A 26,709-nucleotide genomic window follows, 5' to 3' on the forward strand; every position below is an offset into this window, starting at 1 on the left:
ACACAATGGACAAATGTAGCCAGGGTACAACAAAAATTAGCTGTTATATTTGTCACAGACAAATTCTAATCCGATGTCAAATACTCACAAAGCACTTGATACAGAATCGATACAGTTTGAAATCAGTGCAAAATATACAATCAAAATGAAACCAAACACAAATACATAGCAAAAATATATACAGAATCTTCCTAAGAATATACTCTTGAAGACAAACTGATATTTAAATAAAAAAAGAAAGCACGCCATATAAATAATTCGTACAGACATTGCATTTCAGGACTTCCCATTCAGAGACAAGAAAAGTGGTTTGCAAGGCAGACAACTAGAAAACGGTACACAACAAAACCCTGTTTAAGACAGAACAAGTAAACAAGTATGATGTGCATTTCTAGCTTCTGTTTAGGCACACAATGTGGAAATAGTGTTAACCTAATGGTTCTAATATTACTATGACTCTTGCGTGAATTGTGTTTAGCACGCATATTACAAAAAGCAAGTACTACACAAGAGGCAAACTATTCCAGATGGCCTGCTTTGCCTTATATTGTGGAATAATCAAGGATGCTTTTCAAGGTATTTGCTACTAAAGATTGCTCACCTTATTTAAAAGTTCTAGTCTGACGCAATGCATTAACTCAGCGTTTCTCTCTCCGCCACCCCCCAAAAAATGCAGGCCCCTTTCGAAGCCACCTCTTTGGCGAGTGAGCACATAGACTTCTCACCCACATATACAGAACCCTGCAGGATCTGTGGATTGGGCCACTAATCCCAGAGCGCTATTAGAAAAGGCCAACCACAGGGTCCTTCCTAAAACCAGCAGGCCAGGGGAGAAGGTGCTGTGGCTGGAAGTTCTCATATGTTTGCCCACCTTTCTGCAGCTTTCAGGGTTAGCACAGTAGATTGGATGGGTGCAAAGCTCAACCTCTACTTCTAGTAGGAAAGTATCTGGGACTTTGTTTGCTTCAAGGTTCAGTCCCTCTTTGGAACGTCCTCTCCAGCACCAATGACCCCCACCCCCCCACCATGAGAACACTGCATGAGATACAAAAAGAGTACATGATTTACAGCCTGGTTAAAATTAAGACTAGCTACAGTAGTGAACATCTGTGTACAGAATATATTGGACTTTTAATAATGGATCTCGCATCACAATCTCCCTTGCTCCAAAGTCAACTGCATTCACAGACAAACTGGCTTTATAGTCCCCTTCCTCAAGAAACCCTTTGAACTATAGTTGTGTGTGAGAGAGGGTCAGAGATCGCCAACAGAGCGGCCTCACAAAATCACAGTTCTGAGGATGTCCAAGAGGTAACAGTTAAATTGGTATGTAACATATTTGTAGTGCAGATATGGCTGGAAACCTGCAATTTCACTCATTAGTAAAGGTTCCTATTTAACCTCTTTACCTAGGATAAACTAGAATGTTTCTAGATACTTTTTACTGGTTACAAATAAGTGAACAAATACACTTCTATGACGGATTCTAATTTTTTTCTTCTAATAATTCACACACCAAATTAGGATACTCACTCATTTCTTAAGCATTTGTTTATATAATACTTCTAATCTCGGAAATGGAGCAATCCTTGGTTTCTGGAACACTGAAAGGTGTTTGCCCCTTTTTGGTCGGGATTTGTAAGGAGTGAGTATATTCCAACAAGGCCACTTAAGACCAATTTGGTTTAAACGCATCTTAGAACGAATACCACCCCCCCCCCCCAAAAAAAACCCAAACTACAGAATGTTGTGATCAAAGTAAGAATGGGCCCAGTAACTCAGAGCAATGGCTTTCAAGCTGTGTTTTGGGGAACCCGGAGTTTCTTTGGGTTTCCCTTGATGAAATACAGGATGGCAGACAAACGTCCCTGAAAGACCGCATGCAATGCATAGTGCAATGCGTAGTTGCCTATACAGTGAGAGTTCTAGGACACATTCTCTGTTCACCCAAAGGCTCAACAGGTTTAGTCAGCCTGAACATCGCTGAAAGGCATTAGCCTTGATAAACAGACACATGTATGGGAATTTAAAGCTAAGCAGCTGTTCATATTTTGTAGAGACATTTGAAAAACAAAGCAAAGTTCACATAAAATTATTATGTGTGATTAAATCCACATATTCCACAAAATGCATGTGTGCTCAACATATGCAACTGCACGTATGTGGGGGATGCATATTTCCTGCATGGAAGCAGTATTTCTGTAGGAAATTTGACATGTGCAGCACTTGTGCTCTGAAACGCTGCAAGAAATAAAAATGCTACAAAATAGGAACTACAAACACAGTTTGCTAATGGGGCAAACTCTTGAAAACAGGTTCTTCATTATCATGTTTTCATTAGATGATGAATATTTGAATTCGCATTTACATCAATACAATTGTATATAAAACCTTCCTTATAAATTATCTTCAGAAAATATAAACCTTCTAGTTAGAAATATTCTATTTAATATTTATGTCAATACAAACTCTGCTCATTCTGAGTCTCCATGAGTGTGAAAAGCTACACTTGCAGCTTTGAAGGGTTGTACTTAGGAGTCTGGGTCAAGAAAGGCAATTGTTACATTAATTGTCCTATAAAGCAAGTAGCTTAAGCCTTCCAATGGAAGCAGTGCACTGATATGGAAGTTTACAATCAACAGTCACCACCTTGTAAACATCAAAACTGCTAGTCAAACTGTATGAAGTTGTGTTATTGCATTAACTGTAAGCAATACAAAGAATGGCTTTGCAGTCAACGCAAAACTATAGATAGAAAGAACTACAATGAATGCAGCATTCATTCCAGTATAATGTGATTCACAACCTCACCTCACCAGTCTGGAGTAAATAGATTCAAGCTGATGTAGTCCCACTGGATACAAAATCTGTTGGAGATATGTAATCTGATCTCCGTAGTTTTTTAATTCTTTTTATTTTCAAAACTTTGTAATCACAGGAGGTCCACAAGTGGCTTTAGGCTGTGGTGCTGGGGGAAGGTTTAAGAAAACAAACTTTTCCTTGTGTCGTTTCCACACTCAAAATCCCGTCCCAATGCTCCTATTAGGTGTGAGCTAAGAGTAGCTTTGGGCACAAATAGTAGCTTTGCGGGCAAAATGAAGAAACAGTGGAGAGGAAAGACGAACTCCACTTTCCCCAGCACAACCCAGACCCAAGGCAGCTGCTTTAAGCCATAAAAAACTACTGTCAGGAGATCTGATCACAGATCTCCAGGGTAACATGTAGTTTGGCCTTTTGTGCCCCAGATTAATGTAGACCAGCCTGTTAAGGGAGTAGATAGAATTATCACAGTCATGTATTCCCATGGAACTCCGCTTACACGAATGATCTGGAAAAATACCAATATTATCCAGTTGAATGGTAGACAATAACCTTGTACTGATATTCCATCTATACCAAATCACTGTGGTGTCCCATAAATCAGACATCACGTTTACCAAAGGCCTACATAAAACCCACACAGTCCCAACTCATGAGATCTGTACACCACAACTTTGGAGTACACAGCCTACGCCAGCCTTCACTAGCCTGTTGCCCTCCATTGGCCATGCTGGCTGAGGATGCTGGGAGTTGCAGTCCAACACACTGGAGGGCACTAGGTTGGGGAAGGCTGGACTGCGTGGGCCAGACCTACACACATTGGGCTCTACATGCATATGCCCCAGTGCAACATGATCTTCATCTTCCACTGCACATTCGATAGAATGCTTGCACTTCACACACATCTTCACAGCCAATTTATATCAAGCTTAAAGTGAACTTTCAGTTGACTGATTAACAGCCTATAGAATCAACTACAGAAGTACTTGGTATATTTCCCTCCTGAATCTCTAGATGGGCAACCTGGGGGCGGGGGTGGAATTCAGCTAGATAGGCACTAACGTATGGCACTAGAATGACAAAACAGAATGTCCAGCTATGTACGACAGACAGAATCTCAACCCATAAATGCATGCCTTTAGATTTATAGAATGGCTTAAAATGCCAAAACCAGAATTTGCAACACAATTGCTCCGACATTTTCAAGTGCAAAGTGAAGGAAGCATGTAAACAATAGATGCACAACTTTGTAAAAATAGTAATTGAAATTCTATTAATAAATTATGATCCGAAATCAATGACAGTTGATTTCAAAGAGCCCTGTGTGAAGGCTGATTCCAGCATTACATTTTGACAGTGCTGATACAGGCTTCCACAGGAAGATAAAAGCAATTTTGTTGAGTGAGAAAAACTGTACTAGTGGTGATCTTTTCTTTTTTGTCGAGTTCACACACTAGGAAGTCAGTCTATACATTTGCTTCCTAATGTATATAATGGTAAATATAAATACATACACACTGATGTGGCCATTTCCACGTTAGTCATTACTCATGCCACCACATGTAAGTGTGAACCAGTGCGTTGTATACAAAAACGTAACGTGGGAATCAGCCCCAATCCTGTTTTTGTTTTATGGAGACAAAGGCCCGGTGCAGATGCAATGTTACTTCCATGTAAACAGTGGTTTGCATATCAGAAGTTTGTGCTCCCTCCCCGAAATGATTCCCTCCCCTCATCCATTGTGTTCCGAGCTTTAACTATGGTTGCGATATTGCATGTGCAGCTACACCAATCATGGTTCCCTTGTAATCCAGAGTTTGAAGTGGGTTTGCAAACTCTGGTTCTGTGTGCATTGGTGCATAGGTAATGCAAAACCATGGCTAATGCAGGAAAAGAAGGAAAGGGGAGTGCATGCTGTTGAGATTTGCAACCAATGGTTTGCAGGGAGCTAGGGATAGGTCTACACAAGCCCACAGGCAGATGAGCTACTGGTACGAAAATGATAGCTGCGACAGCCTACCGAACTTCCCTGTTTTGATGGGAAAACAGGTTCCCATCAAAACCGAAAGCTTAATTAGTTTCAGGAGAAACAATAGAAACTGGCAGAAAATCTACTCCACACAGACCCTAAAGAGGCACACTGCACAGAGGGAAGCTTTTTGTAGTGCAAATGAACGTATCATCTTTTAATGCCCAGGCACATAAACACAGTACTTTAATAAAGCACACAATTTAAGGATAAAAGAATTACAACATAAAGGACATAAGGAACAAGCTATGGAGTTCATTTTTTTTAGTTTCCCTGCTATTCACTCCAAATCACTGTTAGCAATAGTGTAATGAAAATATACTAAAACGTTTAAAAATGAAAATATACAAAGTAATACTCTCTTCTAACAATCTGAATGTTTCGCTAATCATCACAAAGATCTGAAATACTGTATATATCACACATCTAAAAAACTCAAAAGCTATAAAGTGTTTTTGAGCTCAAGCCTTGTCAAAAAGACATATTCCACGTAAACTTAATTTTAGGAAGCACAGGATAAGGGATCTTTAATAAACATAGCAAAATATATTTAGGTCTGTTATTACAAATATCAAAGACAAGACTAAGAATAGATGATCAAGTCCAGTGCTTTTTCTTTCAGTAATGACATTCACTAACGACTGCCATCATTAGTGAAGAGATTTGAAGCAGAAAATTCGAAAAAATAAGCAAAAATGTGCACTGTATTGTTATTTCAGTGAAGTCCCTTTTTCGCATTTACTCCAAGAAATCAGAATGACATAGTAACGCAATCAAAGCTATGGGCATGATCTATGCAGCCAAAGCTAACCATTCTAAGTTCTGTTTTATTTTAATGAAAGCATTAAGAACATGCTTAAATCTATCCTGTATAAAAGTGCTTAACTTTCATTAGATCATCTGTGTATGAGAGAGAGAGAGAGACAGACAGACAGTTTTATAGGCTTGCTCAAAAGGCTTGTATTGCACACAGTGGTATTTTCATTTTTTTTTACTTTCCCCCCCTCTAAACCATGCTGCATTACAGTTGCGACTGAAACTCTCATCAGTTTGAAAAGTAGTTTGCTGTGTGACTAGGTGAGGGTGCGCTGCTAGGCCACTATTACAGAAGCACAAGTCCAAAGCCTCCTCAGGTGCACAGAACAAGTTACATCATTATTCTTTGGATCCCAGCTCATATCTTAGCATTGAAAAAAAGAAAGTCTGCAAATAGTCTTAGTGTAAGCATTTCTCTAACCAGTTGTTGAAACAGTCTAGAGATTAACTTAGAGCTTTAAAATGAACACATTCAATTATATTATGTTGACATGTCACTTGGATACTCTTCAAATATATGTGAAGACCACAGTGTCAAGGAAGACCACTGCTTCGCTATTCTATTTCTCCAATTAAAAAAAGCCACAGAGGTGCAAAGGACAACTTTGTATAACAGTTGTAGTCTGTTTGGGCGAGCAGAGGTCACAGAGGAAGGATTGAATTGGACCATAGTCAAACGGTCCGCCACTTAAGTGCAAATTAATCTCACTGGAGTTTTATTTAGACTACTTTTAGTAGTGCATAAAGTTACTCTAGCCAATAGTTGTGAACATGCATACGAAACTGCACAATACTTCTGCAAACCCAGAAACAGAAATTTCCCTTTCCCTGTGTATTTAAATCTTTGCCAACAAATGTACAGAGCACAATCAATTTAAGCCTTAAGGATTCTACTTGGGGAAGCATTCACACTTCATAAATATTATACTGGAATTGCACTGTGCTATTTCAGTGATTGGCTGTAAAAATTACCAATTGTGGAAATCAACATAAAAGCAGTTATGCTTTCAAGGTGGATTTATAGCTAACTAACTACAGAAGCGAAGAACACAGAGCTGGGAACAAAAGTGCTACCGTGTACCAGTTTCCAAAGTAGTGCAGCAACCTTCCTCAACTTGGTGCCCTCCAGATGTGTTGGACTGTAACTCCCATCATTCCCAGCCAGCATGCCATGATTGGGCACCAGGTTGGGGGAGGCTGTAGGGGATATTGTGTGGGACTATTGCTATGTGAGAAAAACAAATTAAATTCCTTTGTGCTCAGGGAATTTGTTTTTGTAGCTCTTTGGATCCTGGCCAAGCCACATGACAAATACGATTTGATAAAAGAAAAATAGATGTATGATTCTGGTGGCTTAAAAAACACCTTAAAGAGAAAACACACACACATATTTAGTTCTAAAAGACTAGTTCATCGACATTTGTAACAAATATACGCATGCAAACAATAAGGATCTAACAAGCTGAAAATACCCTAAATGTCTACATTCCATGGAAAAGAAGACAATTCCAATTTTTATTATAAGAACGTCTTCGACTATATATGCACCATGCCCGAGTTTTACTCGGGTGCTGTGGAAGTATGCATAAACTGCAATGTGTTCTAACAACTTGGAAGACAAGAGGCATAAAAGCTAGTGGACTGTAAGCTGCAGCATTCAGTACAAATTGGAAATGGATCCACAATTGACATTGGAAGAAATGTGGGCGTGGAACATTAGTATGTGAAGGGTCTCACTAAGTGGGTCTGATTAAGGTCCGTTCCAGACAGGTCTGTTCTCAGATGAGAATCTTGCAGCGGTGACTGCAGCGAGATAACACTCAAGCATGTGCTTCTGTTGTGCAGGAACAGTGGTTTAAGCAGCAATCATACATCCAAGGAGAGAGCTTCTGAAAATAGCAATACCGCCTGCAAACCAGAGCAACTGGGCGTGTTCGCACAACACACTAAGCCGCCCTGAGAATAAGTTATCCAATTGCAGATCCTTTGGGTTGCAAGATGGTTATGCTAGTGTCCCAATCACTTCCTGGCTAGTATCTGCAATATCAATGAGAAGCACATCACGATTCCCTCCTCTGCCGACCTGCACCATATTGAATGTCTGGCAGTAGAGGGAAAGTATCTACTCCCACCAAGCACCAATTTTCTTCTTCTGCTGTGCAGCACCATTCTTTTTTTTTAAAAGGCAATCGCCATGTGATCTTATTAATCACATGTGGATGGGGTATTAGAGCAAGTGGCTAGTGCAGCGTCATGACTTCTGGGGTAGCCATGGAGAGGATCTTCTTAGCCCACTCCCAGAAGGAAAAAGGCAGCCTCAGCCTCTTTGTAACGCGGAGCCTTTTAAAAATCTAGATGGTGTAATCGTACATCTGTATAATGATTATGACCATGTTTGGTGCTACTGCTACTGTTTTGGTATTCGGGGGTGGGGATGGTAATTACATTCTCTTTTAATACATACATACATAATGCGGTACAATTCAGGAGGTCAGCCACCCTGAAGAACAGTATTCTACAAAAATATTTCCTTTTTTTTACTATTAGAGCTACGACAAATAATACTCAACACAAGCCAACAAACATGCGTAGCTTTCCTTCTGTGGTTTCCAGGAACAGAAGAATACAGGCTACATTTGAACTTGGTTTATCATTATGGGCGTGAACTGCAGTGAGCCTTGGGTTTATGTGCTACAACTTGCCCTCCGGCATGACCATGACGAGTTCTGAAGCCTCCGCTTCTGATTTTAATTAACTACAGTTACGTGGTGCATGCAAACCTTAAACCATGGTTAACTTCAACTGCTGTTTCAACAAGCCATAGTTAAGATTAACCACAGATTGCCTAGGTTCAGATGCAACAGCAAGTTACGATTTATCAAAAACAGAAGTGAAGGCCTCTGACCTCTTCCTCACAAACATAATGAAGGAAGAATGTAGGGGAGCACGAGTGGTCCAAGGCTCACTGTGGTTTGTTTCCATAACCATTGTTTATTGTTAACATCCGAATACAACCTATAGTAACATTTTCTTGTAAGGTCAATTTATATTAAGAGCTTGGGGAAATCATCTGGAACTCAAAACACTCTTGCATTTGTTAAAGATCAAGAGGTGTGTGCCTCTTGTAGGATGGGTTGTTTCAATGAAACTTCTTCTTTTTCTGCAAGGGTTCCTTTCAGACGGATTTCTTTAGCCCCGGATATTTTAAAACAGTTAGCTAATACGTTATTAATATCAGGCTTGGCATCTTTGATATTTTAGCAGACCTAAAACATTTCATTGTGGCTTTTTCTCCCACTTAGGTGGGAACACACCATTTCTAGTCTTGTGTGAATTTAAAAAGGAAACAAACAAAAATATCCCTTGAATCTCTTGCTTTCTATTAAAGGTATCTCCTCCCATGCAGTTAATAACTCTTTATGGCGTTCAAAACCAACTATTTTGGGTTTTTGGTGTTACACTGTGTTTTATTTCAAAGAACTGAAGCAACCAGAGTTGGATCCACCTTCCTTCCAGGTTTTTACTGTGCTGTATTTAAAGCAAATTGTAGGACCTCCCTTCCCCGTTTTGTGGAACGAGAATTCTTAATAATAAACGTGCATTGATCCTCATCTAAAAAAAAAAAAAGAAAACACTAAGAAATGGCAATAGTGAAACTAACATGAAAAACATAATACCTACAATCACTGAGCTTAAGACTTAAACCTAATCTTATTAACAAGGAACCCTCCATGAAGTAGTTTTTTCCTTGCATAATCAGTACATTCACACCAGATCCAGTTTCATATCCGATATGGACATAACCAGTGATCAGAAGGTGTGTATTAAAAAAAACACCCTAGAACATTCTTCAATAAAGAATAAACTAATGCATATTTCAACTTAGTGTATCAATACTTTATATATATTAACAAATGCTGAAACAGCTTAGTTTACTATATTGTGCCATAAATTACACATTCTAGATTTGGCATTTGAGTTGCCAGTAACTGTGGCACAGAGTTAAAAGAAAGGATTTTAGGAATGAAATTAGAAACATCAAACTAGAGACCAGAATTATGGGGCTGGGGTGGGCGTGGAATGCATATGCAGTACTGTAGAAAACCAGAAGCTTGTAGTGTATATAAAAAGGTTTTGCGGTATAAAAACAGATAACATTATGGTAGGAGATTCCCCCACCCCACCCTAAGGGTTTCATTTAGTAGTGTGGAATAAGGAGTTCATGGCACACAAATAAAACCAACTAAACAACGGGGCACAATTCATGCAAGCTCTTGAGCCCCCTAACATTCAACTGAGCATTTCCCCCCTGAGTGCATTGCAAGGCATCCAACTATTTCCAATCAAGAGAAAAGGTGTGAGTAACTTACACATGGCAACCTAGAGCAGAGCAGGCTGCTAGATCCCTCAATGTGCGGCTTAATTAGGAACTGCCAAGAACTTGGTAGTGAACCTGGCACAGTGGCAATGCACCCAAAGGAACCGGGGATGGAGGGTTGCCACTGGATTAAATTGCTCTGTCCCTATCCTACCTAAGGCATTACTGCACAAATAATCAGCAACGTGAAATTATCCATTCTGTAAGGTCTTCATTATAGTTATTTTAAACTGGAGAATGCTGGGCTACCTTAAATCTTTAAATGGGGAATGGTGTTTTATTTTTAAGAGGGCTAAAAACGTATTTTTACAAAATAAGTGGTTCCCAGGGAGGAAAAAATTTGTCGAAACAACAACAACTGTAGTATAAAAAAGCACGGTATAATGAGATTTCTGCTTTATTCACTCTCTGCATAAAGCAAAAATTGGTTAATGGTTTGCAGAAGGGCTACTGAATGGAAATGTCTGATCCATTTGTGATGTTTAGACAGATCTCATGTCAGCCACAAGATGGGCACTGTACAGCAAACATGGAATATAATAGCAGGCTCATAAGCAACCCTTCTTAGCCTGAACTGTACAATACAGTTTTACCAGGCAGACCCCACGTCATCTATGGTAGGTGTACGGCATTTGCTCTGTGGATATCTTCTTCCATCAGCGCCCCACTTCACTGGCTGACATGTTCTCAGTTCTTGAGTCTTTTACATTTCCAGTTTTTTTCTGTTTCTGTTTGGATTTCTTTAACATATGGACCTGTAATAAAAAATATTAAATACAACATTTATTCAAACATATCTTAATCTGAAAGAAGAAGAAAACAATTTAAAAGTCAAGAGCACCTTTGGATCTAATTTTCTTCTTTAATTAGCTACAGGTAGTAGCAAAATGCATACTAAAAGGCTGCTTCGCATGTTACAGTAGGTGGGTTAAAATTTAAAGGAGACAGAATAATTGACTCCATTCTACAGCATACGCATTTGGAAAATACATGTCATACAAACACAAACACACACATAGGATGGCAAAGAAGCGGGTATTTATTAAATCTTTAACACATACTTGCTTCTACTAATATATGAAACAAGCAGCGCTAAAAATTATAGAACTGTGACTAGAATCCAAAGGGCTGTGTGAATACCTGGGGGGCTTGCAGTCTCCCATTCCCACGGCAAACTCTGAAAAGCTGTATCAGTTTAGATTGTTAGTGGGGGCTTACCTGTCAGGGCTCCCCCATACATAAAACATTTCTATAAACAGAAAATTAGGTGTCAGGGAGAAAGGTTCTAGCTTAGCCTTCTCCCTAACATACCAGTTTTATTTATTTATTTTTTGTTACATTTATATCCCGCCTTTTTTCCTCCAAGGAACCCATGACGACGTACATAATCCTCCTTCTCTCCACTTTATCCTCACAACAACAACCCTGTGAGGTAGGTTGGGCTGAGAGACTGTGATTAGCCCAAAGTCACCCAGTGGGTTTCCATGGCTGAGTGGAGACTAGAACCCGGATCTCCCAACTCCCAGTCCAACACTTTAGCCACTACACCACACTGGCTCTACGCATATTAATGCTTTCGCATGGAAGAATATTCAATCATGTGACCATCCACCTGCAGTCTGAAGAGGTACAACAAAGATACAGATTTACTACTTCAGTGAGAATGAGGCCTTAGACAACAGTCTGGTTTGGAAATGACATATCCCTACTTATTAAGCTAAGACAAACATGAGCCTTGTGTCTGCACCTCCTCTTCCTAGCACATCATGACTGAAGACTTCCTGGGTGAACTAGAGCTTCTCATTAAGTCTACACCAGGAAACATTCGTTACCAGGATCAGAACAAATGATCATCAGAAACCATGATTTCAAATTGGGTTTGAAATCCTGGTTTGTTCTGATCTTGGCTTCCAGTTTGGACATAATGAGAAACTCTGGTTAATTAACATAATTAACATAGAAAGTCTTCAAAGCATGGCACGCCAAGGAGGGAGTGGGAAAGGGCAGCAGGCACAACGCTTGTGTATGTTGGCTTAATAAGCCAAGATGTGTTATGTGTGAACCCGGCAAATCTTTAAAATGTTCTGAATATTTACAGACTATTAGATAATGGATTCATGTAAAAGATTCTAAAAGATAGTGGGGTTCCATTTTTTTAATCAATAAAGCATGTTTGACACAACACATGTATGATTACCTTTGGTCCTGCTACCGAAATAATGATCTGCCCTGGTGGCTGAATCCAGGGTTCGCCGTCTACTTGTACAGGAATTGGCTTCAGAAGTGTTAAACGGAAGTAGGAACCTTGAGCTATCCGGATGCCTGAACGTAGGCCACCCTGCACTTGACCCTATTAAAAGCAATCTAGTCTGAATAGGCCTTTTCAAGAATGTTACAACAAGCAATTAAACATTTAAAAATGTATTTTACAAAAATGAGTAAAACTCATAATATTTGTGTATTGGATATGTATACGTTTTTCGAAATCCTTTAAAAGTTTTACTCATGAAACATTTCAAAACATTATACCCTCAAAACATATGTATTTTTTAAAAAAGAAATGTATAGAGAATAGTCTGACCAACAACATATTGTATTTTTACAAGGTTTCATTGAAATATCAAATTAATTTGATTTACAATTAAATCATTTTGTGTCAGGACTAATGGGGTACAAACACTATTCAAGTTGGTACCACATTGTGTTTATGAATGAATCAAATCCAAGACATATTTAGAAATTAGGTGTGAATGGTTCAGATATATTTAATCAAATGAACTGGTTTTAAATACTGGACTTACCATGTGAACAACTCCAGTGACACCAACAACTTCCAGTAAGCCATCATCAATTCTTGGTTTCTCAAAGCGATTATCATTATCAGATCCCCAAAGATCAGCACCAGATCCCCAACTAGACAGAACACAACAAGATAGACAGAGGTAACTTTTCTTTTCTTTTTTTAAGGAAGTGGATTACACCATAAATGAGGGATTTGGAACTGTTCTGACCCCAGGGGCAGCCTGCCTCCCAAGAGACCTCCCAGGGACCGGATGGCATCAATAGGCGGACCCTTCCCACCTTCCCGAACCCTAGTAATGTTCTTCCCTAAACCCCATCCTCTGACATTACTAATCCAAGAGTGGGATTTTCTTGTCAGGGGTAGAGAAAGGCTGCCTTTTTTCTAGAGAAAGGTATTTCTTTGGGTAGGGCCATCAAGCTTGAAGACCGTATGGGGAAATCCTGCAGGCCAGATGTACCCAATCCCTACCACAAAGCAATTATATCAGTGTGCCCAATGATCAGGGCTCATTGGAGTTGTAGTCCAAAACATATGGAGGCCACAAGGTTGGGGAGATCTCCCTTAGAAGCTCAAAGAGGTCATCTCATCTAATTAAATGCAACCTCCAATCTTATTTTCCTTTCAGAAGACTTACCCATGTCCTCAAAACTACTCTTAAAGTAGGCTTCTCATTGCTTAATTTATTTCTATTCCATCCTCACAATTTAGCATTGACAACAATTTATTACATTTATACCCTGCCTTTCCTGTAATGATCTCAAGGCAGTGTACATTCCCCACCCCCTGCCCAGCTTTATCCTCACAACAACCCTGTGACGTAGGTTGGGCTAAAAGATAGTAACTGGTCTCAGGTCACCCAGTGAGCTTTACAGCCGAGCGGGAATTTGAACCTGGCTCTCCCCAGTCCTAATCCAACAACATTAAAAAATACTTGTGATGCTTTCTACTTTCTCAGTATTAAAATCATTACCATACTGGAACAGGATGGATACCATTGACTGGCTGTGTCCAACTTAAAGACCTTCCTGAACTTCAGGGGTATTTTACTTTCAGTACTGGCCCAGCAGACTGGAATTGTGCCCAAACTAAAGGGGTACTTAAGAAGCATGGAGACATAAAGGGAGCATAATCAACAGTGAACATAGCCCTTTACTCTAGGAACAATTATCTGTCTGCAGTCTCAGATACTGCCATCGCTGGCATCACGATCAGAAATTGGCAGCTTATTACTTTCATATTCAGGAAAGTGGGCAATTTTCTGGCAGACTTTTTGCTTTTGACTTAATGACCTGCAGAGGGCACTTTAGGATACTTTAGAAGGCTTTTTTAACATTTAACATTACACAAAGTAGAGGTGAGGCTTAAACCCTACAGTAAATGCAATAATAAAGGCAATAATAAAACACGCAGCAATAAAGATCAGAACAAAAGAGATCTCCCCATGAACCCGGCCTACCCCATACTGTATCAACTAGCTAATCAAACCGCTTAGCTAAAACAGAAACTCACCATCACTATATATGCACTGAAGCCCTCAAAGATGTGCTTATCATTACACAAAATGACTTTTTAAATATATATATATATATATCTCCCATTGCAAATCTATTTATGACTCGTTATAAATAAATAACCAGAGTTTATTTGGAAGTGGATATGTACAGCAGTGCGCAGTTTCCAAGGTTTGTCCTTTCCCCCCACAATATATTGGTAGCAGAGTTTCTGTTTCTTTCTTTTTGTCACCCCTCCATCTCCATGTGAAAGGTGGTTTTGCCAGGTTTGGGACATACCATTTTATGTCACAATTCTGTATTAGAGGAGTCACCAGGCACCCAATGTTTTGCACTAGCATCTCCTGCTGAAAAGATCTCGAATAGCAGGGACAGGGAAGAGCTCTGCCTGAGACAATGAGAAGCTGTTGCAGCTGGAACAAACAGTACTGAGCTCAAGAGATCAATGGTATGACTCAGTGTAAGGCAGCTTCGTATGGTCATATCCCAAGTTGAATGGACAAAGGCAAGAGGGAGAAGGGACAGAACAGCCAGAACAGTTAATCTAAGTCTGTCTTTACATGTTTTTGTATCTCCTATACCTTAGCAAAAAAAAAAAAAAGGTTGCCTCTCGAAATCAGGGCATTAGTGCTGCAGATGAGCTGTTGGCTAAGCGAAAGTCATAAGCCTCATTCATTTGAACACAGCATTAAACCATTTTTTAAATTACAGGAATGATACACAGCGAGCCTTGGACTTGCACGGCCCACCTTCTGTTCCAGCAGGGGAGGGAGGGAGGGGTTCGGAAGCTTTTGCTTCTATTTTAGACGAACTGGAGTTAAGCATTACATTCAGACACAGACAAACTACGGCATATGAAAATGGCTTGTTTTAACCATCGTTAAAACTCTTAGTAATAAACGTTCTACATATTTTTTTCACCTGACAGTTCATGATATTTTTCTAACATTTTGCGTTTATAACATACTTCTTCACACACCACAGAGCCATACCTGGGGGGCATTATACCACCCCAAGACGCATTGCAAAATGCCTTGGGGATAGTAAGATGTCTCACAAACAAGGTTGTGCATCGATTTTACATCTCATGCACGAGGGCTAAGAAGAAACACAGCTGAAAGTTCAGACGCAAGTTAAAATAGGGTTAACTGAAATTTGAAGCGAGCGCTTCCCAGCTCCTCCTCCTCTTCCTTCTCACAGCTATACCAGAGGAGGGAGAGGAAGGGTACAAACCCCATACTCTTATATTACTGCATTCAAACTGGGCCAATACATTGATTCAGAGAAAACTCCTAATGCAAACAAGCCCCAACAACCTCCTATTTATAAAGAGATTATGGCTATTAACATTCGGGACAAAATGCAACCTCAACGCAAAAACCCTGAGAAAACTGCACACCCAAGAAGACAGATCATGGTTTCTACCTGGGAATATTAATGAAAATAAGGCCCTCTATATTTGGAAGCTCAATTTCATGCTGGTTCACTTGAAGTTTTATTTCTTTATGAAGATTTCTGGTGTGACTCATTTTCTGAAGTCCAACTTTTACATAGACACCTTTATTGTGGAATCTAGAGAGAGAGAGAGAGAGAGAGAGAGAGATTTCATTCAGTTTCCTTTTAACACAAACCACCAGCTTCACATTGCATCGCTAGTTCTGCTTTCCTCACCATTACAAGATTTTCCTCCCCAAATTTTACGGGAGATTTAAAAGCCCTCTTTGGGCACTCTCCTGAATGCACGAAGGCTCGAATTGTGTAGGGGACGGGGCCTCGAGCGATTGCCTTCCCTCCTGCGTGGCCGTGCTTGCTGGGCCCTGCCCACCTGTTCCCAAACCTTGCTGTGCTGGGAATAAAGCCTGAAGCAGAGTTCTACTCATGCCCACCTGAAAAGAAGTAGAACTCTAGATGCGAGACCAGGGTCCACCATCGTGCAGAAAGTTCTACTTGCATTCAAGCAAAACGCAAGCAGAATGCCCCTTCAGATGCTGCCTCTCATCGTGACGAGGTCAGGGACTGAGGGGACGGAGCACATGGGGATACAGGGACCCTGTCCCCCGACACACTTCGACCCTCATACGTTCGTAAGAATGGATGCACAGGGCTTCACCTTCTCCTTTTTAAAGTACATAGGCACTCTAGAGTTGCAGACTGTAATAGAATACAAACTGCACATTTTCCAAAGACTGGGTTGGACGATATGCTGAACCACAACTAAGGCCCACCAGGGATCCCTCACACAACCCCTTTGCTTCCATCTGAAGGCCAGCTTCACACTTTGGCTCCCATGAATAACTCAAACCAAACCCTACTGACTTTGTCTGTTAGCTGCTGCTTTAAAGTACAACACGAGAGAATACGTCTCTAAATGGCAATATCAAAGCAATGGCTGGAGAGCTCTAAGCTGGCAATAGAAGTCAACGTGGAAGCTACATTGAAAAGAGCTGAACTTATCCCACAGTAAAGCGTGCATAGAGTTGTTTAAAAAAACAAGGCTAGTCTCTCGATGGGGCTTAGACTAAGAGAGAGAATAAACAATTGTGTATCTTTCAGTAATGTTCAATGCATATTGTTATCCGCTCCCCTCTTTCCCACATGGTGAGAAGTTTCAGGGGCAGCTCTTATTCAGGTTTGATTTCTTTTGGAGGAGAGATGTGTATTTAATACGCATGTAATATTTGAATTTATTTACAAATATACAATTGAGCATGGGAGGAGGCATGTAGCTTAATCACGTCTATAAACAGCAATTCCACAGCCCTCTGTCAGGTCTTGAGAGAAACACCCAGCACCCTGAGATGATGGCTATTTTCCTTTAGCTCACTCCGTCTCCTTCTGACTCTGGGTACTTCCAGACAAGGCTTTTATTATGTAATTGGCCTGCCTCAAACATAGAACTTTATGTGGGGTGGGGAGAGATGAGATGCTGGCGTCTTCCGTTTGTAACCCTCCCACTGCTTGTTCTGTCCTTTTTCTTACAAGAAAAAAAATTGTTAAAGAGAAAAAGACAGGATAGCACTGCTAATTAAAAGGCACCGTGAAGCCAGGTGCTTTCCATCTGGAAGCACCTTCTGATTCGAACTGCAGTATCTTTGTTCCTATGCACACGCGCACAGAGAGAGAGAGAGAGAGAACAAGAACTAGATGACAGCATCCTAAGCTGGGGATGGGGGAAGGATACCACCTCCGCCTCTGCATTTCTTCTTGGGTCTATAACTTGTAATTTCCAAAACCAAGGATGTGGCTGGCAACCTGGCCGCTGACCAGTACAAAATACTAAGCAGCCATTCTGGCACATAACACCCTTTTATTCAAACCCCAAACTGAGATCTAGCATTGCTTCAAGGCAAACCCACAACATTATAATTCATAACACAACTCAAACCGTTACATAGATTTTATGGTGGCGGATTAAACTGAGGCCACTTAAGTCTGGCTGGCAACGGTGAAAGCAAGTTCCTCTGAACAGCCTCTAGCCAGAATATACATCTTGGTCATGGTTTAAATCAGGTTCATCGATGTTCATACAGAAAACAACGACACCACTGGCCCTGGTTTTGATTTTCACAGACGGGATGGCAAGAAGCCACACAGAAGTAGTTCCCACACCCACCTGATTCATATTGCTGCATTTAAGTGTGAATCAGATCGTTTCTGCTCTATGGGACTACCCTATTTCTTGGATTCTAAGATGCACTTTTCCCCCCATATAAACATCTCTAAAAATGGGGTGCGTCTTAGAATCGCAGGTGTGTCTTAGGGTTTTTTTTTCTGTTAGTGGTACTGAAATTAGTGTGCGTCTTACAATCAAAGAAATACGGTATTCCAAACTCACATCAAATCTCCAACTATATTTGATGCCCCAGAGGAAAATAAACATATATACCAAAAGAAGAAGAAATACTTATCCATCCCCATCAGTGTCAACAAGAGAAGAATACATGCACTTTACTTCTCTATGAATACCAATGAGAAGGAGTGTTTGTCAGCTCCAATTACCTGCTATTGAATTTGTCTGGTTCTTCCTCCCTAGCATGATGAAACCCTAGACTCAGCTCTGCATCAATTCCAACACCACAGTAATTGTTCATCTGCACAATCTGAAAAATAAAAATAGCACTACAATTTAGTCCACTTTTTTTTCTGATTTTCAATTCATAGATTGGAACATTTGCATTATAAACCTTTCAAATATAAAGGAGCTGCAAAATAAAACACTTGACAGAGGCCAGATCTACACCAAGCAGAATATTGTACTTTGAAAGCAGCATGAAAGCAGTATATAAGAGGCAGAAGCTACACTACTGCTTTATAGCGGTATTGAAGTGCACTGACAACTGTTGGGGCCCGTTGACAAATACCATATACCACTTTCATACGGCTATATCCTGCTTGATGTGGCTCCTGTCTTTTATATACCGCTTTCATACCGCTTTTATGGTGCCATGTCCTGCTTGGTGTAAATCTGGCCAGAGTGTCAGGTCTGGAGAAAAGAAACCTGGACTCCAATCCCTGCTCAGCCATGAAGCTCTTAACATAACATATCTAACGTAACATAACATGGGCCTGTTCAGACCATACACTAACCCATGGGTAGGCCACTAACTCTTCTGCAGCAAATGGTTAGTGAGCGTGTTTAAACCGTGATTATGTAGCCACCATTGTTAGGAATGGTTCACATGTCACGCTAAGCCATAATGTTTAGTTCAAAATGCTTAACCACCATGGCTTAGCATGTCATCTGAACAGGGTCCATATCTCACAGTAATCGTTGAAAGATAAACTGGGGGTAACCACAGACATATCACCTAAAGCTCCTTGGCGAAGTGGTAGGATATGGGTGAGAAATAAATAAAATAAATGCATTGAAACACTGTCTTTGAGTTGTTTAACTGAGTTTGCCATTGGTAAAGACCTATACAAATATTTTCACTATTTGAATTAGAGCTTCCTTGTTCATAAATACAGCTTAAGAGAGGCCTCTGAAGAAGATTATATTTTGTAATAAATTCTGACGCTAAAATATATTCTTGTTATAATATATTTCAAGAGGCTATGTAGGTGAGTTTTCAGTGGTTTCATTTTTTATGGCAAAAGATATATTTTTTCTACTACCACTATTTATCCTAGAACAGAACAGAATAAGAGGGTGCTGATTTACAAAGGAAACTTAGGGCTCATCTACACCAAGCAGGATATTCCACTATGAAAGTGGTATGAAAGCAGTACATAAAAGGTAGGAGCCACACTACTGCTTTATAGTGGTACTGAAGTGCACTGACAACTGTTGGGGTCGATACATCTACACCAAGCAGGATATAACACTATGAAAGTGGTATGAAAGCGGTATATGGGATGTGCCAATGGACCCCAACAGTTGTCAGTGCCCTTCAATACCGCTATAAAACAGTAGTGTGGCTCCTGCGTTTTATACACCACTTTCATAATGGAATATCCTGCCTGGTGTAGATGAGCCCTTAGAGGCAAAATGTATTGAGTTTTACAAAAACTTTCGAAAAAGAAACTAAGAATTAATTGACATGATTAATCCTAATCAAACACAAATATTGTAATAACGATTTACTAAACGTCTGGCACATGTTGGGCTTCAAAACAGAATACGTCTTAAAAGGAGAAATATTGTTCCCAGGGAGAAATATTGCTTATACATGGACTGTACTCAAGCTATGACGTCTATCAATACTGTATTGTCCTTGCAGCCGTGAAGCTTTGCCATGAAGAGCCTATTCACCAGAGAGGAGGAGCACGGAGCAAGGCAAAGACAGTTAAGGTTGAGAAAAAGAGACAGGTATGAGCACAAGAGTGATTGGAGAGAGGATGGCAGGAAAGAATATGCATCATGGACCAGGTAGCTGGGGAGAAGGAAGCTTCTTCCATAGTTTGCAGCTTAGTTAGCTGGGGGCGGGGAAGAGAAGCACAAGCAGGAACACACACAAGAGAGAGATGCTGGAATTTACCAAAACTGGCTTCTAGTATTTTATTGAACTACTTAATTATTACAGTAATGGGTTTAAGGTGTTTAGCCTCTTTCTTAGAGAGCGGAGAAACTGAGAAAAATACCTTTGGGGGCTCAGGCTCCAACACACCATTTTCTGAGCTTTCAAGAGCCTCTGGAGCATCCAAAAGGATGGTCCAGCGATCCATAAGCACATCGTCAGCTTCATCTACAGATATCAGAACGGAGTACGGATCTTCGCCGCTATATCCAGCACCCCAGCGCAGCACCCTCCCCAAGTCATTACCTAATGAAAATGAAAAAAAAGTTTTCATTAACAACTTCTATGAAAGCTAAATGTCTCGCCCTCCCCCAAATTAACCAGACAGTCATACTACTCCCCATTTATATCTTAATAAATAGGCATTTGCAAATTTAAATCCGTGACTTTAAGAGCGTACTTAGCAGTTTGTCATTTTAGTTCCTGAAACCCAGTGTCAGACTCACCTGTTCCCAAGGGTAAAATAGCCACAGATGGATCTGAACAGACGAGCTTGTGCCTAATCTCTTCCAGTGCTCCGAGAACCCATCCAACAGTGCCATCACCACCACATACCAATATTCGGAAATATGGAATTTGAGAAAAAGCATGGAACCTTCAATATTAAAAAAAAAAAAAATTGGTAAACACAACTTTATAGTAGAAATACTTTAAAAAAAATCCAAACATATATTCAGGCCTCTTTAATTCTCTCAGCCATTTTTAAATATAGATAGATAGATAGAGAGATAGAGAGATCCATTGTCTTTGAACAGATTGAGGTCATGATCCAAAAATGGTATGACAAGTTCTGCATAGCCTAGGGGACTCCAGTTATTCAAAGAGCAGTTTGTGATTTGCAACTGGGGTCTGTTGGTCAAAAACAAAGCGGTCGAAAATCTCACTGGGTGTGCCCAAAGCCCCTGGGTGTACCACATGCTGCTCTTTGGATCCAGCCTGAGTGCTACTCAATACAAATGCCTTTTTGAGATACTGAAGGAAGTATAAAATTGTTCACAGATTAATAAAAAGAGTGATGACTCCTTGCTAGAAAAGAAGGCTGAATTTAATATTTACTTTGTCATGCCCTAACATATCAGAACCAAACTAGCATTTGAAAGCCAAGCAAGCACGACCTTAACTCTCAGTATGACTGCCCTCAACATAGGTTTCAGTTAATAAATCTATTAATTTAGGGTGACCATATGAAAAGGAGGACAGGGCTCCTGTATCTTTAACAGTTGCATTGAAAAGGAAATTTTAGCAGGTGTCATTTGTATATATGGGGAACCTGGTGAAATTTCCTCTTCATCACAACAGTTAAAGCTGCAGGTGCCCTGCCCTCTTTTAAATCTGGTCACTCTAGTATAGCTCCTGCACCTTTAACTGGTGTGATGAAGAGGGAAATTCACCAGGTTCTCCATATATACAAATGACACCTGCTGAAATTCTTTTTTCTATACCACTGTTAAAGATACAGGAGCCCTGTCCTCCTTTTCATATGGTCACCCTAATTAATTAAATCTTCCAGCCCAACTTTACACCATTTGATGATCATCAGCAATTACTTCCAGTTGCTTTTGTTTTCTTAGTACTTTAGCTTGAACAATAATCATGGTGGTAACAAATACATCCACGCATGTCTATTTTTTACACTTTCAAATCTGAGGTTTTCAATCGCTATCATTCACCACCATTACAAACTTTTTGTAAGCAGAAATATACTGAGTGGTAATGGCAGAAAAGGAGAGTTAAGATTTCTCTTACCAGAGATAATTTATGAGAAATGTTTAGAATAGGTCATGTATTAATTTGCACATAATATGTTGTCATTTCAATGTCAAATTAGCTGTTTAAAATGTGCGCCTGTACTTAACACATTAACTTTTGCATGATAGACCTGATTCTTACAATATCTGGAGGAGCGCGTGAACACGCCAGCTCCAGTGCAGTTATTATTTCTGCTTTCAGTTAACAACCTCAGAATAGGGCTGCCAGTCAACCCCCAAAGCCTATGGTATCAACAACCCATAAGTTGTCATTACATGCAAACTGGGCCAATGCAGTCAGGATCCAAAGATCTGTTTCAGATAATGCTTTGGTACGTTAGGGAGGAATTTCACTTTTTTCCTTTGAATGTCAGAACCCTATGCCACATCACAAGCTGCTTTGGGAATTCCCCATAGAGTGCAACGCTAAAGAAACCCCACTGATTTCAATGGAATTTACTTTCCCAAAACTGTGTATAGGACTGCAGCCTTAGTTTCAAAAGATGTTTGTCGTATGGCATGAGAGATGGCAGTTTGAGAGTTCTCAAGTCCAAAGTTTTCTTGGACATACAGAACAACGTGTGCTGTTCTTTGGATCCAGGACAACAGCTTTGACTTTTGCTCTAATACGGTACTTTCCAAGTAATTACAGAAAGTATATCAGCCAGCTGTGCCTAGTCTACTGCTAAAGAGAGAGTGAACTTTTTAAACATCAATTCCTAGCTATAGGATGCAAAGTTACAACCAAAGGAGGAGATATAGGCCTGCATGTAACAACAAGAAACAAAGGGAAGTATCTTGCTGATTGCACCAAAAACAACTCAGCTAACAGACTGAAAAACTGAAAGGAAAAAAAAAATATATGACCCAGCCTGAAATAAATCCCATGCTTCCATTTTTATTTTATTTTAAAAAAAACCAGACAGTGCGTGTGGTTGTGCTTTATATAGTTTAAAAACAAAAACTTACAATGTTTCATTTCAAGGGCCAGCAACTGATCTAGATTTACAGATATAGCAAATAGCAAAAAATAAGATAAAATAAGCCCATTGACTCTTGGAGTCACATAATAAAAGTTCACCCTACTTTTCAATGGAAGACAAGTGCGCTGATTAGACTTTGCTATCCTCTCTCCTATTTCACAATGGGTACCTCACTGTGTGTTTGACAAATGAGCTACTGTTGCATTTGTTTAACCGCTGCCAAATCCCAAACGTAAAAATAGAAATGTCATTTATTAAACGACAGTTTTGTTAGCTGACATTAAAAGCTGTTGAAAATAGTGGAAAGATTTATTATTTGACAGTAGGGTTAAACATTCCACCACCTCCCTTGTGCCTTTTGGCATTAGTACGGTTCATCCCCAGCTGCACTACTACTCACACTGTGGTGCTCAACTGCAGCACTAAAAGCTTTGGAAACCAGTGGCTAGGATCCAAAGGCCTAGTGGACAACTAGTCCTGCACGTCAGTGAGGCTTTGGATTAGCATTTCACAAATAGCAACTCCCTAACCGAACTCTGCTAAGTTCCAAGAATAAATTTACGATATGGCAGAGGAAACTCATAAATCCCACTATATAGCCGAAAGGCCTCAGTTGCACCTCAGACCATTTGTCTGATCATAGAATCATAGAATAGTAGAGTTGGAAGGGACCTATAAGGCCATCGAGTCCAACCCCCTGCTCAATGCAGGAATCCACCCTAAAGCATCCCTGACAGATGCTTGTCCAGCTGCCTCTTGAAGGGCTCTAGTGTGGAGAGCCCACAACCTCCCTAGGTAACTGGTTCCATTGTCATACTGCTCTAACAGTCAGGAAGTTTTTCCTGATGTCCAGCTGGAATCTGGCTTCTTGTAACTTGAGCCCGTTATTCCATGTCCTGCACTATCGAGAAGAGATCCTGGCCCTAACCACTGTACTTATTGCTGGTGAGCATCTAAAGCAAACTTCCCTTCCTGTGCATATCGTGGTGATACACTTTTAGGTAAAAACTGTATGACGGCTAGAGGTTCTTAAAATAGCTCTGTAATATGTAATGCCAAATTATAAACACGGATTCAAGGAACAAAAAAGAGTTGAGTGGGAAACGGCTACAGCAGTTTGAAGGGAGGAAAGAAGTTATCAAGTTCATTTAGTATATTACACGCCATTCTATCTCCAAGGGCCTCCGAACAGCTAACATATGACTCTCATCCAGGCACTGCTCAGGGTCAAGCTGCTTAGCTTCAGCAACTGAACTGTAGCATGTTCTTCGAAGACCAGGCAACAGAAAGAAGGAAGGAAGGACCCCAACAGAATGCAATAAAATAATACCACCTATCTGGACAGGGATAACCTGGCTTCAGTTGTCCATGCTCTGGTAACCTCCAAGTTAGATTACTGCAATGCACTCTACGTAGGGCTGCCTTTGAAGACGGTTCGGAAGCTGCAGCTCGTGCAAAATGCAGCGGCCAGATTGATTTCGGGAACCAAAAGGTTCTACCGTATAACAAATGCTCTGGTCGACTTGCACTGGCTGCCTGTATGTTTCCAAGCCCAATTCAAGGTGTTGGTTTTGACCTATAAAGCTTTACACAGCTTGGGACCACAATACACGACGGAACACCTCTCCCGACGTGAATATACCCGGTCACTACGTTCAACATCTAAGGTCCTCCTCCGGGTGCCTACTCTGAGAGAGGCTCGGAGTGTGGCAACAAGGGACAGGGCCTTTTCGGTGGTGGCTCCCAGACTATGGAACGATCTCCCTGATGAGGCTCGCCTGGCGCCAATGCTGCTATCTTTCCGGTGCCAGGTTAAGACTTTCCTCTTTGCCCAGGCATATGGCAGCACATCTTAATCACCCATATGTTTATTTTTAACGGTTTTAATGCTTTATGTGTGTATGTTCTGCGTTTTATAGGGGTGTGCCCGGACCCCCCAATCCACTTCGTGGCCCGATCCGGAAAATCCGGATCAGGCCTGATCCTCTTCGCACCGCTCCGCCTGTCTCCGCTCTGCGGAGCGAGATCCGGCTTCGCCGCCGTCACTATATGGGCGGTGGCGGCGGTGCAAGATAAGCCACCCACCCCACCTCCTTACCTTCCTCCGTCGCGTCCCTCCTCCCTGCTCCCTTACCTGGCGCTGCCACCGCCGCATGGATGGCGCCGCCGTCGGCGCCAGGTAGACCAGGCCCCCACCCCTTACCTTCCTCCGTCGCGGGCTTCAATTGAGGCCCCGTTTGAAGCCGGAAGGGGCCTCGGCCTTCACTTCCGGCTTCAACCGGGGCCTCAATTGAAGCCCGCGACGGAGGAAGGTAAGTGTCCCTCCTCCCTGCTCCCTTACCTGGTGCTGCCGCCGCCGCCGCATGGATGGTGGCGCCAGCAGCGCCAGATTAATCCCCCTCCCCCCGACTTACCTGCAGGCGCAGCTCCGGATTGAGGCAATCCTCTTCGCCTCGATCCGCAGCCCCCGACTCTCTTCGCCTCCGCCTTTTTCGGAGGCGAATTAGGCCGCCTCGCTCCTGCTTCTCTGAACCGAAGAGAAGCGGAGCACATCCCTAGTATTTTAGAATTTTAAATTTTGTATACTCGTTTCTATCTCAATTTTAGAATTTCTGTAAACTGCCCAGAGAGCTCTAGCTATGGGGGCGGTATATAAATGTAATAAATAAATAAATAAATAAATAGCAAATTTAAGAAACAGGACGTCTGTACTGAACAGAAATGCACCGTTACCCAGGCAGTGGGCCTCCATTTGTTAGTTCGAAGATTTGATGAGGATTCAAGAGCTTTCTAAAACTGTACAGCAGATCCCGACCTTTAAGCCCTCCACTTTTGGGATTCACAAATACAAGCAATGGATAGCAGTTCTGTGGAAGTTTGGTTTGCTAAAAAAAAAAAGGCAAAGAGAAGCAATTAAAGAGTATTGGATACGTGATCAACAACAATAATAAATAGTATTAACAAATCTATTGCTTACCCGCCTCTCCGTTTGGATCGAGGCGGGAAACAACAATGAGTATAAAATACATAAAACTGATTAAAAACATAGTATACATTATTAAAACATCCTAAAATTCCACATACTATTCCAAAAATATCCAATAAAGCTTAAGAAAGAAGCCCGGATTTTACAAGTGAACTCCTCCTTATCCTTTACAAGTGAACTTATCCGAAACTGAATTCGGCCCTCAGGCAGAAAGAGGTTTGACATCCCTGGTCTATAGGTAAATTGTCATGCACACCCACACTGCATTTTTTCAAATGGTTTGTGTTAGTGATGGACCCCGCTGGCGCTTAGGTAGTATCAGATACTGCCCTTAAACTTGGCAAAGTAGCTCAGAAATTAGTTATGAACTCACACGACAGGCTTTAAGAGACCCAAATAGATATGGATTCATTTTTAAAGGGTTAGTTAAAGTGGAGTAAAATAATCCAACATTATGCTCTCAGTGTATAGACACTTTTGTTATCTGGGGCACATTTTGAGTATTCTTCAAGATTATAAACACTAAAGTTGTTTTTCTTTTAGATAGAACAAAAATAGATCATTATTTTAAAGGCCAAAATCAAACATGACTGTTCTTTGTTTATAACCACACATTCC

The 26,709-nt window shown here is 40.8% G+C and overlaps 1 protein-coding gene across 1 annotated transcript in view; it reads right to left on the reverse strand.

Moving 5' to 3' along the window:
- Positions 1 to 433: 433 nt before the first annotated feature.
- Positions 434 to 26,709, reverse strand: part of DGKQ (diacylglycerol kinase theta) — an 85,211-nt gene continuing 58,935 nt past the window's right edge. Inside the window, exons 16-23 of the mRNA XM_063129108.1 lie at positions 25,839 to 25,990; positions 20,821 to 20,969; positions 20,439 to 20,620; positions 18,357 to 18,457; positions 15,783 to 15,929; positions 12,845 to 12,956; positions 12,241 to 12,393; positions 434 to 10,798 (exon numbers count right to left, since the gene is read on the reverse strand). Coding sequence (XP_062985178.1) covers positions 10,700 to 10,798; positions 12,241 to 12,393; positions 12,845 to 12,956; positions 15,783 to 15,929; positions 18,357 to 18,457; positions 20,439 to 20,620; positions 20,821 to 20,969; positions 25,839 to 25,990 — 1,095 coding nt within the window. The 3' untranslated portion in view covers positions 434 to 10,699. The remainder of the gene's footprint in view (positions 10,799 to 12,240; positions 12,394 to 12,844; positions 12,957 to 15,782; positions 15,930 to 18,356; positions 18,458 to 20,438; positions 20,621 to 20,820; positions 20,970 to 25,838; positions 25,991 to 26,709) is intronic.

The sequence above is a fragment of the Elgaria multicarinata genome, chromosome 6 (assembly GCF_023053635.1).
Source record: "Elgaria multicarinata webbii isolate HBS135686 ecotype San Diego chromosome 6, rElgMul1.1.pri, whole genome shotgun sequence".
In the NCBI taxonomy this organism is placed as follows: Eukaryota; Metazoa; Chordata; class Lepidosauria; order Squamata; family Anguidae; genus Elgaria; species Elgaria multicarinata.